Source organism: Eleutherodactylus coqui, chromosome 3, assembly GCF_035609145.1.
Source record: "Eleutherodactylus coqui strain aEleCoq1 chromosome 3, aEleCoq1.hap1, whole genome shotgun sequence".
Lineage (NCBI taxonomy): Eukaryota > Metazoa > Chordata > Amphibia > Anura > Eleutherodactylidae > Eleutherodactylus > Eleutherodactylus coqui.
The window spans coordinates 9616870-9632816 of record NC_089839.1 but is presented as its reverse complement, the minus strand read 5'-3'; the positions used below and the strand labels follow the sequence as shown (position 1 = coordinate 9632816).

The 15947-nt window shown below is 47.5% G+C and overlaps 1 protein-coding gene across 1 annotated transcript in view; it reads right to left on the bottom strand.

The window, feature by feature from the left end:
• Positions 1 to 575, bottom strand: part of PPP1CB (protein phosphatase 1 catalytic subunit beta) — a 33936-nt gene extending 33361 nt beyond the window's left edge. The window contains exon 1 of the mRNA XM_066595103.1: positions 436 to 575. Within this exon, the coding sequence (XP_066451200.1) occupies positions 436 to 487 (52 nt within the window). The 5' untranslated portion in view covers positions 488 to 575. The remainder of the gene's footprint in view (positions 1 to 435) is intronic.
• Between the last annotated feature and the right edge of the window lie 15372 nt (positions 576 to 15947).

The following is a 15947-nucleotide window of genomic DNA, read 5'->3' as shown; positions in this document are numbered from 1 at the left end:
CCGGGACGGCAGGCGCCACTTTGAGGCCGCGGGGGAGGCGGAGTTTTCAGCTCAACAAATTTGGCGCAATTTATTTCAAGCAAAGTGATTTGTTGCACCAAAAAGCGGAGCGAGTCACATGACCAACACCCCAGAAACGGCCCCCACTGAGAGGCGTCACGTGACTACAACCCCCAGGGCCCCCCGAGGGCCCACAGGTGACCCCCTCGTCACTTCCTGCACCCCAACTGCTGCCCCGCCCGTCACTCCCATGAGTTACTATGGTAACAGCCCCCCGGCCTGCACTGGCGGGCGTCAGCGGAGCTCCTGCGCCCCGGGCCCGCCGCCCGCTTTTATCACCCCACAGCCGCCCGCCGCTCCTCACAGCTCCCCATCTACACCCCGGCCTCTCCCCGCTGCCCCTCCCATCCTCCCCGGCCTGCCGCCGGCACTCACCCTCCAGCAGGCGGCTGATCAGACTGTCCACGTTCAGCTCTCCGTCCGCCATTTTGCGCTTCCCTCACCAGAGCCGAGCAGTACAAGCCGGGCGGAGCTGCGTCACAACACGAGAGAGCCACGCCCAGGGGGAGGAAACGTAGGAGAGCCTCGGCCAACCATGCAAAGAGGAGGAGCTAACCCCCTGAGGCACGCCCTTTTTTCCAGAAACAATGGCACGGAGAAGGAAAATCCACCAATGGGAGGGAACTAGGCACGTGGGCGTGGTTAAAAGCCTTGACATTTCTAGAGCGCTATGGCAGTTTTATGCCCTCGCCACGCCCTTCTGGGAGGGGTAAGAAACATCCCGCCTTTTTAATCCCCTCCCATCGTTCGCGTCCTTGCTTTGGATCGTACTTCATAAAGCTCCGCCCCGCAACCCGCCCGTTGTCATGGAGACTCGGGGAGGATGAATTGTGCTGGGTTTGGCCTGAGTCCTCTTCAGTGAGTGTCATGGCAACAGTGACGTCATGTGACTGAGCCGTGTTTTTCACTTGAGGCGAAGGGAGAGGGAGGCGGGAAAATCCTGAGAGGAGCCGAGAGAGCCGTAATATGTGGCGGCATTACTGGCTGCTGTCATGTGTGGCGGCCGTGCTGGCCGCACAATGGGGGATACATGGGCCATGATAAGCCCTGTCAACCAGAGCTGGGCGGCAATGGGAATAACTGGGGCTCAGCAGGAAGACATTGCGAACCATGAGGAGAAAACCCGCCATTACACCCTGACTAATAAACTAATTATCCCCATTCAGGAAGTAAATGATAATAAAAGCATCTGCTAATAGTAAACAATTACTGCGTGCGTGTGAGGTCACCGCCGCCATCACGGGTCCGCTGCAGAATCAGGCACAGCCGCCATCACGGGTCCGCTGCAGAATCAGGCACAGCCGCCGTCCATGTCTGACGTGCTGGTCCACCGCTTCTGTCGCAGCCGCCGTCCGTGTCTGACGTGCTGGTCCACCGCTTCTGTCGCAGCCGCCGTCCGTGTCTGACATGCTGGTCCACCGCTTCTATCGCAGCCGCCGTCCGTGTCTGACATGCTGGTCCACCGCTTCTGTCGCAGCCGCCGTCCGTGTCTGACGTGCTGGTCCGCCGCTTCTGTCGCAGCCGCCGTCCGTGTCTGACGTGCTGGTCCACCGCTTCTGTAGCAGCCGCCGTCCGTGTCTGACGTGCTGGTCCACCGCTTCTGTCGCAGCCGCCGTCCGTGTCTGACGTGCTGGTCCACCGCTTCTGTCGCAGCCGCCGTCCGTGTCTGACATGCTGGTCCACCGCTTCTGTCGCAGCCGCCGTCCGTGTCTGACATGCTGGTCCACCGCTTCTATCGCAGCCGCCGTCCGTGTCTGACATGCTGGTCCACCGCTTCTGTCGCAGCCGCCGTCCGTGTCTGACGTGCTGGTCCGCCGCTTCTGTCGCAGCCGCCGTCCGTGTCTGACGTGCTGGTCCACCGCTTCTGTAGCAGCCGCCGTCCGTGTCTGACGTGCTGGTCCACCGCTTCTGTCGCAGCCGCCGTCCGTGTCTGACGTGCTGGTCCACCGCTTCTGTCGCAGCCGCCGTCCGTGTCTGACGTGCTGGTCCACCGCTTCTGTAGCAGCCGCCGTCCGTGTCTGACGTGCTGGTCCACCGCTTCTGTAGCAGCCGCCGTCCGTGTCTGACGTGCTGGTCCGCCGCTTCTGTCGCAGCCGCCGTCCGTGTCTGACGTGCTGGTCCACCGCTTCTGTAGCAGCCGCCGTCCGTGTCTGACGTGCTGGTCCACCGCTTCTGTAGCAGCCGCCGTCCGTGTCTGACGTGCTGGTCCACCGCTTCTGTCGCAGCCGCCGTCCGTGTCTGACGTGCTGGTCCACCGCTTCTGTCGCAGCCGCCGGCCGTGTCTGACATGCTGGTCCACCGCTTCTGTCGCAGCCGCCGTCCGTGTCTGACATGCTGGTCCACCGCTTCTGTCGCAGCCGCCGTCCGTGTCTGACATGCTGGTCCACCGCTTCTGTCGCAGCCGCCGTCCGTGTCAGTAACGTGCTGGTCCACCGCTTCTGTAGCAGCCGCCGTCCGTGTCTGACGTGCCTTGTCCGCCGCTTCTGTCGCAGCCGCCGTCCGTGTCTGACGTGCTGGTCCACCGCTTCTGTAGCAGCCGCCGTCCGTGTCTGACGTGCTGGTCCACCGCTTCTGTAGCAGCCGCCGTCCGTGTCTGACGTGCTGGTCCACCGCTTCTGTAGCAGCCGCCGTCCGTGTCTGACGTGCTGGTCCACCGCTTCTGTAGCAGCCGCCGTCCGTGTCTGACGTGCTGGTCCACCGCTTCTGTCGCAGCCGCCGTCCGTGTCTGACGTGCTGGTCCACCGCTTCTGTCGCAGCCGCCGTCCATGTCTGACGTGCTGGTCAACCGCTTCTGTCGCAGCCGCCGTCCGTGTCTGACGTGCTGGTCCACCGCTTCTGTAGCAGCCGCCATCCAAGTCTGACGTGCTGATCCACCGCTTCTGTCGCAGCCGCTGTCCGCGTCTGACATGTTGGTCCACCGCTTCTGTCGCAGCCGCTGTCCGTGTCAGTGACGTGCTGGTCTGCCGCTTCTGTCGCAGCCGCTGTTCGCGTCTGACATGTTGGTCCACCGCTTCTGTCGCAGCCGTCGTCCATGTCAGTGACGTGCTGGTCCACCGCTTCTGTTGTAGCTGTCGTCCGTGTCAGACGTGCTGTCCGCCGTTTCTGTCGCAGCCGTCGTCCGTGTCAGAGACGTGCTGGTCCGCCATTTCTGTTGCAGCTGTCGTCTGTGTCTGACATGCTCGTCCGCCGCTTCTGTTGCAGCCGCCGCCCGTGTCAGTGACGTGCTCGTCCGCCGCTTCTGTCGCAGCCGCCGCCCGTGTCAGTGACGTGCTCGTCCGCCGCTTCTGTCGCAGCCGCCGCCCGTGTCAGTGACGTGCTGGTCCACCGCTTCTGTCGCAGCCGCCGCCCGTGTCAGTGACGTGCTGGTCCACCGCTTCTGTCGCAGCCGCCGTCCGCGGCGACATTTCTGTGTCACAATGTTATCCCTTTGCGGCTTGAATTCCGCAGCCGTTAAAATCTGCGTGGCGTTACTTCAAACCCGCGACATTAAACTCCGCAGCGTTAAAGCTTCCTGCTGTAGAATTAAGAGCGTCTTGCGGAATTGTTGCGGATTTCTGATATACAGGAAATATAATTCCACAATTAAAGTCCATGGAAAAAAAAACGCAAAAAATTCGTTCTACAGAAAGCAACAAAGTCCGCACTAATTGACAAAATCCACGTTTGTGTCAAAAACGCGTCGCGCCACTTCAGGGAAGCAGCGATCCCGAGGTGATCTGCAAGAATTTTCCATTGTTTTCAACGAGAAAGCCTGCATGGCATTCACGTGCCCCTCGCCTGCCGCGAAACGTCTTTGCTGACCCCGTTGAAAACAATGTTGAGGTGTTCTGAGGGAACGCCAAAGATAGGACAAGCCATGATTTTTTCCGGTACCGCGTTGCGGGAAAAAAAAGGCTCATGTAAAGACTTCAACATGGATTTTATACTGCAGAAAATCCGCCCCGCGTGGACAAAGCCTCACGGCCGCCGTCACACGCAACGCTTTTTACAGCATTTACCATAGCGCTTGATTTCAATTTGGCTTCGCGGAGTAGCGTTCGAACATGGTGTTTTTAATGCCACGATTTTCGAATGCTGTCTGCTCTATTGTAGTGTGTTTTCGCGCTTTTCATCGCACCTCATCACCCGTTGTCATGACGGGGTGCGTTAAAAAAGCTTTCGAATGCGTTTGAAAATGCGTTAAAATGCCACGTTCAAAAGGCGGCGTTTTTTTTTTTAACAGTGGTGTATGTGAGATCTGCAGCTACTGTTGCGGATTGTTGCCTCGCCATTGAAGTCTGAGGACGGTTTCAGACAAACGTGATTTACGATTACCGCGGCCGCATTATGGGACGAAACGAAACCACCGATCTCAAAGGCTTCACTTTCATTAGTGGGATTCTCGCCTGTTAACGGGCCAGCAAGTATAGAACCTGCCCTGCCTTTCCTGCATAGAGTATTAGTATTGTCTTCCCGCTACTTTTTTCAGACTCCTGTACTATTGCGCGGAGTTTCAGCGGACGGCGAAAATCCTTGTTGAGGCACAACTAAGCTCCGTACCTGCGAGTGCATTTGCGCAAACGGCCGTCCGAAACTATCTGGAGGCAGAAATCTAAAAGTTTTCTGCACCAAATCCGCTGCTAACATCGACATGTTGTGGATTTGTATTCCGCATCGCAGGTGACGAGTTTTGCGGCGCCGCGCAGACGAGATTTTGAAAGTCTTCTCCACGTTGTTGCTGCTGTAAATGCTGCGGATTAGTAGTACAGAGGGCCGGCGCGTGGCTACAGCTGGGGCAAAGGTGGAAATCACAGCCGAGTGACCCCTGTGCCACATAGGAAGGAGCATCCAGTGTGCTGTAGGTCACTGACCTCTCACCCCGCGGCTGCAGCTCGCTCTCAGCTGTCATTGACAAGCAATACCCGCTGCATACGGAGTGGGCTCGGCTCCTGCGCTTGCTTCATACAACGTGCGCCATATTTGTACAGGGAGGGGTTAAGGTATTGGGGAACTTGGTGCTCCGCATGTCACCGACAGTTCAGGACCCTGCAAACAGCTCCTCGTATCTCAGCTGCACAGGCGCGTGTGACATCACCAGGGATATTGGGGTTCGCGGCCGTTATTCTTGAGACGTTAGAGAACGTTACATTATAATCGGACGCTCCGCCGGTGAGAACGCACTGCGGCCCCTTCACGTTCCCTCTGCCATGAGGGACCCTAAGATGTCGCTTCGTGACTCCGTTTTCTATATGGATTCAAAGCAACAAGTTTCCATGGTGACAGATGTGACATCCGCTCGTCTGATACCATAAGTTTCCTTTTTGCCGTGTATGACTGATGTATCCCAACTGTAAAGCTCGCACCATGTGACGATGGGGGACCAACCGGGCAAAAACAGCCAAAAATCATAATAATATAATAGTCTTTATTTATATAGCGCCAACATACACCTTCCCCGCCCGCCCGCTCCGCACCTCTGCCCGAGACAGATCAAGTCTCAGGGATGCACAATCCCATTTGGGAATGCGGCGCCCGCGGCGATCAGCTGAATTCACCAGGAGGAGCCATGGACAGCGATACATTTCCCGTGGAGGTGCGTTGGGCCGTATTCACACGGGCGAGTTCCGTCCGATAGCGGTATGGGTGTGACTCGTCTGTGAAAATAACCCAAAAATTTCAATGTCTTTATAAACATGAACAATTTTTTTTTTTCGGACTGATGGTTTAAGATAGAAAAATGGCAGAACGTCCCGTTTTTCGTGAATCCGTTCAGGAATCGGCCATTATTTCCTATGAGAGAAAAAAAATATTGCATCGCGATGCAAATTTTTCTTTTTTTTTTACTATCGAAACAAAGTGCGATTTTTTTTTTTTCACAAAATGCATTGCGATCGCAGGAAAAATCACTGAAATACAAGTGCGATATCACACTCACCTGTGTAATACGGCCTTACCGGACAGCGCATGAATGACCCCGCTCTATCATGGTCACATGACCCAATATTAGGGGTTATGCTCTTGGCACGTATTCCGGGGTTTTTTAACTGATGACCTATCCTCTGGGTAGTCCACCAGTAGTTGGCCTTTAAAGCTGTGCTCTATCGTTCTGCCTCTGTAGGTGTCAGTCTTTACTGTGCTAGCATTCTATTCATCGAAGATCAGACACTATTGTTTCCTGGAACGAGTGCAGGGACTGAATCAGTGCTGTATGGACTCAGACAATAGAGGGGAGGAAAGGATGAGTAGATGTCATGAAACTAAATCCACCCAGGTAATATTTCCTTTTATTAGCTGACATATTGTTTACGGAGCCTTTCATTGTGTACATTATGTGCTTTACTGGATATCTTGTATATTCAGTGACTTGTATAAACAGGAGGGTTCACTCTGGCCTTGTGTGATAGTTCTTGCATGCCAGCGTTTACGGTTGCCTGTAAAATAAGTTGCAGCAGAGGTGACAACCTTTACCATCCGCTTACTGCGAGTCTAATGAGCAATTACTGCGCACCCGATAAATATGTATATTATTACTACCAAGGAGCCTATGATTCTGCTCATACTTACAGAATCTTATAATATTTGGCTACAGGTAAGAATATTCTTAGTATTCAGGGGCGGGGCTGTGACGCCTCTCATTCGTGTTCCTGTTATTCATGGGTGGGGCTGTGATGCCTCTCATTCGTGTTCCTGTTATTCATGGGTGGGGCTGTGATGCCTCTCTCATGTTCTTGTTATTCATTGGTGGGACTGTGAGTACCTCTTATTCATGTTCCTATTATTCATAGTCTGTGACTGCCTCTCATGTGTGTACTTATTATTCATAGGTGTGGCAGTGACACCTCCCTTTCATGTCCTTATTATTCATGGGCGGGGCTCTGACACCTCTTATATTTTTGTTATTCATGGGCAGGGTTGTGACACCTTTTCTTCATGTTCTTATTATTCATGGGCGGGTCCCTGATGCCTCTTTTTCATCTTCTTATTATTCATTGGTGGGTCTCTGATGTCTCTTTTTCATCTTCTTATTATTCATGGGCAGGCCTGTGACACCTCTCTTTTATGTTCTTATTATTCATAGGCGGGCCTGTGACACCTCTTTTTTATGCTCTTATTATTCATTGGCGGGTCTCTGACGCCTTTCTTTCATCTTCTTATTCATGGGCAGGCCTGTGACACCTCTCTTTTATGTTCTTATCATTCATTGGTGGGTCTCTGATGCCTCTCTTTCATCTTCTTATTATTCATCGGTGGGGCTGTGACACCTCTTATATTTTTGTTATTCATGGGCGGGCCTGTGACACCTCTTTTTCATGTTCTTATTATTCATGGGAGGGGCAGTAACACCTCCCTTTCATGTCCTTATTATTCATGGGCGGGGCTCTGACGCCTATCCTTCATGTTCTTATTATTCATTGGCAGGGCTGTGACACCTCCCTTTCATGTCCTTATTATTCATGGGCGGGCCTGTGACACCTCTTATATTTTTGTTATTCATGGGCGGGGCTGTGACACCTCTTTTTCATGTTCTTATTATTCATGGGCGGGTCCCTGATGCCTCTTTTTCATCTTCTTATTATTCATTGGCGGGTCTCTGACGCCTTTCTTTCATCTTCTTATTATTCATGGGCGGGCCTGTGACACCTCTCTTTTATGTTCTTATTATTCATGGGCGGGCCTGTGACACCTCTCTTTTATGTTCTTATTAATGGGCAGGCCTGTGACACCTCTCTTTTATGTTCTTATTATTCATGGGCGGGCCTGTGACACCTCTCCTTTATGTTCTTATTATTCATGGGCGGGCCTGTGACACCTCTCCTTTATGTTCTTATTATTCATGGGCAGGCCTGTGACACCTCTCTTTTATGTTCTTATTATTCATTGGCGGGCCCCTGACACCTCTCTTTTATGTTCTTATTAATGGGCAGGCCTGTGACACCTCTCTTTTATGTTCTTATTATTCATGGGCGGGCCTGTGACACCTCTCTTTTATGTTCTTATTATTCATGGGCAGGCCTGTGACACCTCTCTTTTATGTTCTTATTATTCATAGGCGGGCCTGTGACACCTCTCTTTTATGTTTTTATTATTCATGGGCGGGCCTGTGACACCTCTCTTTTATGTTCTTATTATTTATGGGCGGGCCTGTCACACCTGTCTTTTATGTTCTTATTATTCATGGGTGGGTCTCTTTTGCCTTTCTTTCATCTTTTTATTATTCATTGGTGGGTCTCTGATGCCTCTCTTTCATCTTCTTATTATTCATGGGTGGGGCTGTGACACCTTTTATATTTTTGTTATTCATGGGTGGGCCTGTGACACCTCTTTTTCATGTTCTTATTATTCATGGGCGGGCCTGTGACACCACTCTCATATGTTATTATTCATTGGCAGGTCTCTGACGCCTTTCTTTCATCATTTTATTATTCATGGGTGGGGCTGTGACACCTCTTATATTTTTGTTATTCATGGGCGGGACTGTGACACCTCTCTCATATGTTCTTATTATTCATTGGTAGGTCTCTGACGCCTCTCTTTCATCTTCTTATTTATGGGCGGGCCTGTGACATCTCTCTTTTATGTTCTTATTATTCATGGGCGGGCCTGTGACACCTCTTATATTTTTGTTGTTCATGGGTGGGGCTGTGACACCTCTTATATTTTTGTTATTCATGGGCGGGGCTGTGACACCTCTTATATTTTTGTTATTCATGGGCGGGGCTGTAACACCTCTCTTTCATGTTCTTATTATTCATGGAGCTGTGGTCAAGCATGCACAATGCTTCTCCATCCATTTCAGTGGAACTGCTTGGAATAGCTGTGTACAAGTGCCTGGCTACCTCTAGCAGTCCCACTGCAATGATTGGAGAAGCATTGCACATGCTTGACCAGCTTCAGGACCCCCATTCTCACAGCTAGTGGGGGTCCCAATGGTTAGACCCTCACCGATCTGAAAGTTATTCCCCAATCTGTGATTAGAGGATAACTTTTAATCCCTTCTATAAATGAGGGTGAAGAATCAAGTCACCCGGACACATCCCTGATGGACAAATAAACCAATTGTCACTCAGATTGAGACATGGAGGAAATCCATTATGTCTCTGCAAGGGAGGAATGGGAGGTGCAGCGCTCTCTCACTATCATTGGCTTTCTGACAAAGCTGAATGAAGGAAGGGGAGGAGTCACTTGACAGAAAAGGCATCCTCATGATAGATACACATGGGTGACAGTGGTGGGCATCCGTCAGGCACTGCAGAAAACATGTCCATTGATGGCAGCTAGGGTTTGGGGCAGGGCTGTGGAGTCAGAGTCATGGAATCGGAGTCGGAGTCAGTTTTGGTTGCAGTCAGAGTTGGTAGAAATGTACTGGTCCCAGAATAAAAATCTGAACTACTGTATTATGTGTTGATCTGTAAGTTATTAAGCCTGATGTCCGCTCGCTACAGTAAGGCTTTCATCGCTTTTTATTATACGAGAGCCACTTATGAGGGAGTGAAGCATGGAGACGAAGTGTGAAATGACGAGGAGTCAGAAGCTTGGCTTACCAACTCCATAGCGGTGGTCTTGGGAGCAGATAGCTGAGGCCCTTATATGTGGATGTAGTAAGGCGGGGGCACACACGGAGCCAGATCTACCGGTCTGCGGGTTGTTTTTTGATACAAATGAGTCAGAAGATGTTTATGGTAAGGAGCTTGTGGCATTGCTGACAGTTCTGGCATCGACAAAACGGAGGATTTTTGCACAAGGACAAACACAATTAGCTGGAAGCTTCCTCAACTAAAGGGGCTGCGCTGGAGTGCGCCTTCCTGCAACCTTCTCATATTATGGCGTCCAGACTTCTCACTCTATATACACTGAACGGCCCCTTTATTAGAGACCCCCATCTAGGAGCGCGTTGGACTCCTTTGGCCTTCAGAACTGCAGCAATTCGTTGTGGCCTAGATTCTGCTAAGGGATGAAATGGTTCTGCGGGAATATCGGCCCCTGCGGACAGGAAGCTTCTTGTAGTTGTTGCAAATTAGATGGAGGTGCTGACATGTTCTGTTCAGCTGACAGGAAGGGGTCAGCGATTCATGCTGCTTGTGCCAAATTCTGACCAGGAATTCTCAACAGGAATCAGGGTACATCTGACCAGGGGATGTTTTCCCGCTGCTCGGTGATACAAGTTTTGCGCTCTTTTGCCCGCTGGAGTCTCATCTTTCTGTTTCTCTTAGACACAATGGCGCTGGAACTGGTCGTCTGCTGTTATACCATCCGTGCGGAGGAACGGCGAGTTGTGCGTTCGGACACGTTAGTTGGAGCTCCAGCGTTGTATTCAGCTGACTGTGCAGCCTGTTGGTCAGAACGATTCCTGACATCCTCCTCCGACCCCTTTCAGTGATGAGTTGTTTCTGTCCACAGGATCCGCTTTCGCTGGATGTTTTCCTCGATCGCGCCATTCTCTGCGTACTTTCCACACTGTCAGCAGTGAGCTCCCCGCTAGTCCAGCACTGATGACCGGCCTCATTGGAAGTTGTTGACCGCTGAATGCTCCCATCTAATGTGGATTCACACTGATCCACGGAAAACTTGTCACGTGATTTTATGTCGCTCTCCGGGGTCACGGGGAGAATTACCGTACAGGGAAGCGCCAATCGTAAGAGGGTCGGGAGAAGGTCCAAGAAAGGCCTGGGGGCTCTAATAAAGGAGACATTCGGTGTATACTATTAACGTCCCTTTTATAATGTACCTGCACACTTCGATACATTATAACTGTTAGGACAATCTTCGGGTGCGCCCATAGTAGGGATTATCTGCAGACAGCGCTAAGGCCTCCTGTCCACGGGCGATATTCCATTGCGTTGTCCGCGGTGATAATCCGCATGCGGGTCGCGTAATGAAGGCTTTCCATAGGATAATTATGGAAAGCGCAGCCCAAGGTACACGAGCGCAATATCTCCGCGATGTGCAGCTCGCGTATAAAAATTGCGTCATGCTGAGATTTGGCCACGATTTTCCGTGATGAAACCATCATTAATGTGACTTTAGCGTTATCACGCGTCGGAAATCCGCTGCCGAAAAACGCTACGCCCGTGGACAGCCGGCCTAAGGGTCTTTACTAGAGCAGGGATCTCCCATTGATCACTATTGACCCCGGCATCCCAAGGGTTACACAGATGTGATCAGAGGTTCTCCCATCCTGGCCATTAACCCCCACTGCAGTGAATGTACAGCGCTGAGCGGGAAGGGGTTAAGAAGCGTCTGATAGGACGAGGTTATGTAAACAAAGGGGGCCATTTTTTTAAACTGTCTAAAAGAAAAACTGTCCCAGTTGCCCCAGCAGCCAATCACAACGCAGCTTTCATTTCGTATTTGTTGTGGTAACGTCTGATTGGTTGCTAGAGGCAAATGCGACAATCTGCCCCAAAGATTCATGATTGCTGCTTTTTCATTCCATTGTAACGCGGCTGATTGGGTTCACACTCCGAGGTCAGGCAGTCCCATGTAAGGGTCCGGACTGTGAGGAACATTGCCTTTCATCCTCCTGGTAAACAACACGACCTCCAAGCAGACGCAGTAATGGCAGCGCCGGGTGCAGATCACTCAGCCCCGCGCCTGACAATAGGAATCCTCTGCCTGCCGCTTATTACATAATCCTGCCATCATCTATTTCAGGAAATTGGCTCATTTGTTACGCTCACGCTGAGCTAATCTCCTGCACACCAATAAGAAAATGACTCCCATCATGTATCATGTTAACCCAGCGCCTCGGCTAATAGGCAGGGAGATGTGAGCGCGGGAAATGACTGGGGGCAGCCGCTATTATTACACAGTGCAATCTCATCCTTCATGTCCCCGGAATATAACCGGAGGTGAAAACCGTACAGATAAAGGGAAGGCAATTTACCAGACTGTAATTATGTGTAATACAACCTGTTATGCATCTCCTGTATATAACTATATATGTACAGCTGGTGTCAGTTATACATCTCCTGTATATAGTGATATGGAGCATGCTGGTATAACCTGGGTATCTCCTGTATATAATTATATATGTACAGCTGGTGTCAGTTATACATCTCCTGTATATAGTGATATGGAGCACGCTGGTATAACCTGGGCATCTCCTGTATGTAATTATATATGTACAGCTGGTATCAGTTATACATCTCCTGTATATAGTGATATGGAGCATGCTGGTATAACCTGGGTATCTCCTTATATAATTATATATGTACAGCTGGTATAAGTTATACATCTCCTGTATATAGTGATATTGAGCATGCTGGTATAACCTGGGCATCTCCTGTATGTAATTATATATGTACAGCTGATATAAGTTATACATCTCCTGTATATAGTGATATGGAGCATGCTGGTATAACCTGGGTATCTCCTTATATAATTATATATGTACAGCTGGTATAAGTTATACATCTCCTGTATATAGTGATATTGAGCATGCTGGTATAACCTGGGTATCTCCTGTATATAATTATATATATACAGCTGGTATAAGGTATACATTTCCCTGTATATAGTGATATGGACCATGCTGGTATAACCTGGGTATCTCCTGTATATAATTATATATGTATAGCTGGTATAAATTATACATCTCCTGTATATAGTGATATGGAGCATGCTGGTATAACCTGGGTATCTCCTGTATATAATTATATATGTACAGCTGGTAAAAGTTATACATCTCCTGTATATAGTAATATGCACCATGCTGGTATAACCTGGGTATCTCCTGTATATAATTATATATGTACAGCTGGTATAAGTTATACATCTGCTGTATATAGTAAAATGGAGCATGCTGGTATAACCTGGGTATCTCCTGTATATAATTATATATTTACAGCTGGTATAAGTTATACATCTCCTGTATATAGTGATATGGAGCATGCTGGTATAACCTGGGCATCTCCTGTATATAATTATATATGTACAGCTGGTATAAGCTATACATCCTGTATATAGTGATATGGAGCATGCTGGTATAACCTGGGTATCTCCTGTATATAATTATATATGTACAGCTGGTATAAGTTACACATGCTGTATATAGTGATATGGAGCATGCTGGTATAACCTGGGTATCTCCTGCATATAATTATAAATGTACAGCTGGTATAAGTCATACATCTCCTGTATATAGTGATATGGAGCATGCTGGTATAACCTGGGTATCCCCTGTATATAATTATATATGTACAGCTGGTATAAGTTATACATCTCCTGTATATAGTGATATGAAGCATGCTGGTATAACCTGGGTATCTCCTGTATATAATTATATATGTACAGCTGGTATCAGTTATACATCTCCTGTATATAGTGGTATGGAGCATGCTGGTATAACCTGGGTATCTCCTGTATATAATTATATACATACAGCTGGTATCAGTTATACATCTCCTGTATATAGTAATATGGGGCATGCTGGTATAACCTGGGTATCTCCTGTATATAATTATATATGTACAGCTGGTATAAGTTATACATCTCCTGTATACAGTGATATGGAGCATGCTGGTATAACCTGGGTATCCCCAGTATATAATTATATATGTACAGCTGGTATCAGTTATACATCTTCTGTATATAGTAATATGGAGCATGCTGGTATAACCTGGGTATCTCCTGTATATAATTATATACATACAGCTGGTATCAGTTATACATCTCCTGTATATAGTAATATGGGGCATGCTGGTATAACCTGGGTATCTCCTGTATATAATTATATATGTACAGCTGGTATAAGTTATACATCTCCTGTATACAGTGATATGGAGCATGCTGGTATAACCTGGGTATCCCCAGTATATAATTATATATGTACAGCTGGTATAAGTTATACATCTCCTGTATACAGTGATATGGAGCATGCTGGTATAACCTGGGTATCCCCAGTATATAATTATATATGTACAGCTGGTATCAGTTATACATCTCCTGTATATAGTAATATGGAGCATGCTGGTATAACCTGGGTATCTCCTGTATATAATTATATACATACAGCTGGTATCAGTTATACATCTCCTGTATATAGTAATATGGGGCATGCTGGTATAACCTGGGTATCTCCTGTATATAATTATATACATACAGCTGGTATCAGTTATACATCTGATGTATATAGCGCTATGGACCATGCTGGTATAACCTGGGTATCTCCTGTATATAATTATATATGTACAGCTGGTATCAGTTATACATCTCCTGTATATAGTGGTATGGAGCATGCTGGTATAACCTGGGTATCCCCTCTATATAATTATATATGTACAGCTGGTATCAGTTATACATCTCCTGTATATAGTGATATGGAGCATGCTGGTATAACCTGGGTATCCCCAGTATATAATTATATATGTACAGCTGGTATCAGTTATACATCTCCTGTATATAGTAATATGGGGCATGCTGGTATAACCTGGGTATCTCCTGTATATAATTATATATGTACAGCTGGTATAAGTTATACATCTCCTGTATACAGTGATATGGAGCATGCTGGTATAACCTGGGTATCCCCAGTATATAATTATATATGTACAGCTGGTATCAGTTATACATCTTCTGTATATAGTAATATGGAGCATGCTGGTATAACCTGGGTATCTCCTGTATATAATTATATACATACAGCTGGTATCAGTTATACATCTCCTGTATATAGTAATATGGGGCATGCTGGTATAACCTGGGTATCTCCTGTATATAATTATATACATACAGCTGGTATCAGTTATACATCTGATGTATATAGCGCTATGGACCATGCTGGTATAACCTGGGTATCTCCTGTATAGAATTATATATGTACAGCTGGTATCAGTTATACATCCTCTATATAGTAATATGGGGCATGCTGGTATAACCTGGGTATCTCCTGTATATAATTATATATGTACAGCTGGTATCAGTTATACATCTCCTGTATATAGTGATATGGAGCATGCTGGTATAACCTGGGTATCCCCAGTATATAATTATATATGTACAGCTGGTATAAGTAATACATCTCCTGTATATAGTGATATGGAGCATGCTGGTATAACCTGGGTATCCCCAGTATATAATTATATATGTACAGCTGGTAGACGTTATACATCTCCTGTATATAGTGATATGGAGCATGCTGGTATAACCTGGGTATCTCCTGTATATAATTATATATGTACAGCTGGTATAAGTTATACATCTCCTGTATATAGTGATATGGAGCATGCTGGTATAACCTGGGTATCTTCTGTATATAATTATATATGTACAGCTGGTATAAGTTATACATCTCCTGTATATAGTGATATGAAGCATGCTGGTATAACCTGGGTATCTCATGTATATAATTATATATGTGCAGCTGGTATAAGTTATACATCTCCCTGTATATAGTAATATGGAGCATGCTGGTATAACCTGGGGATCTCCTGCATATAATTATATATGTAGAGCTGGTATAAGTTATACATCTCCTGTATATAGTGATATGGAGCATGCTGGTATAACCTGGGTATCTCCTGTATATAATTATATATGTACAGCTGGTAAAAGTTATACATCTCCTGTATATAGTGATATGGACCATGCTGCTATAACCTGGGTATCTCCTGTATATAATTATATATGTACAGCTTTTATCAGTTATACATGTCCGTGTATATAGTGATATGGACCATGCTAGTATAACCTGGGTAACTCCTATATATAATTATATATGTACAGCTGGTATAAGTTATACATCTCCTGTATATAGTGATATGGAGCATGCTGGTATAACCTGGGTATCCCCTCTATATAATTATATATGTACAGCTAGTATAAGTTATACATCTCCTGTATATAGTGATATGGACCATGCTGGTATAACCTGGGTATCTCCTGTATATAATTATATATGTACAGCTGGT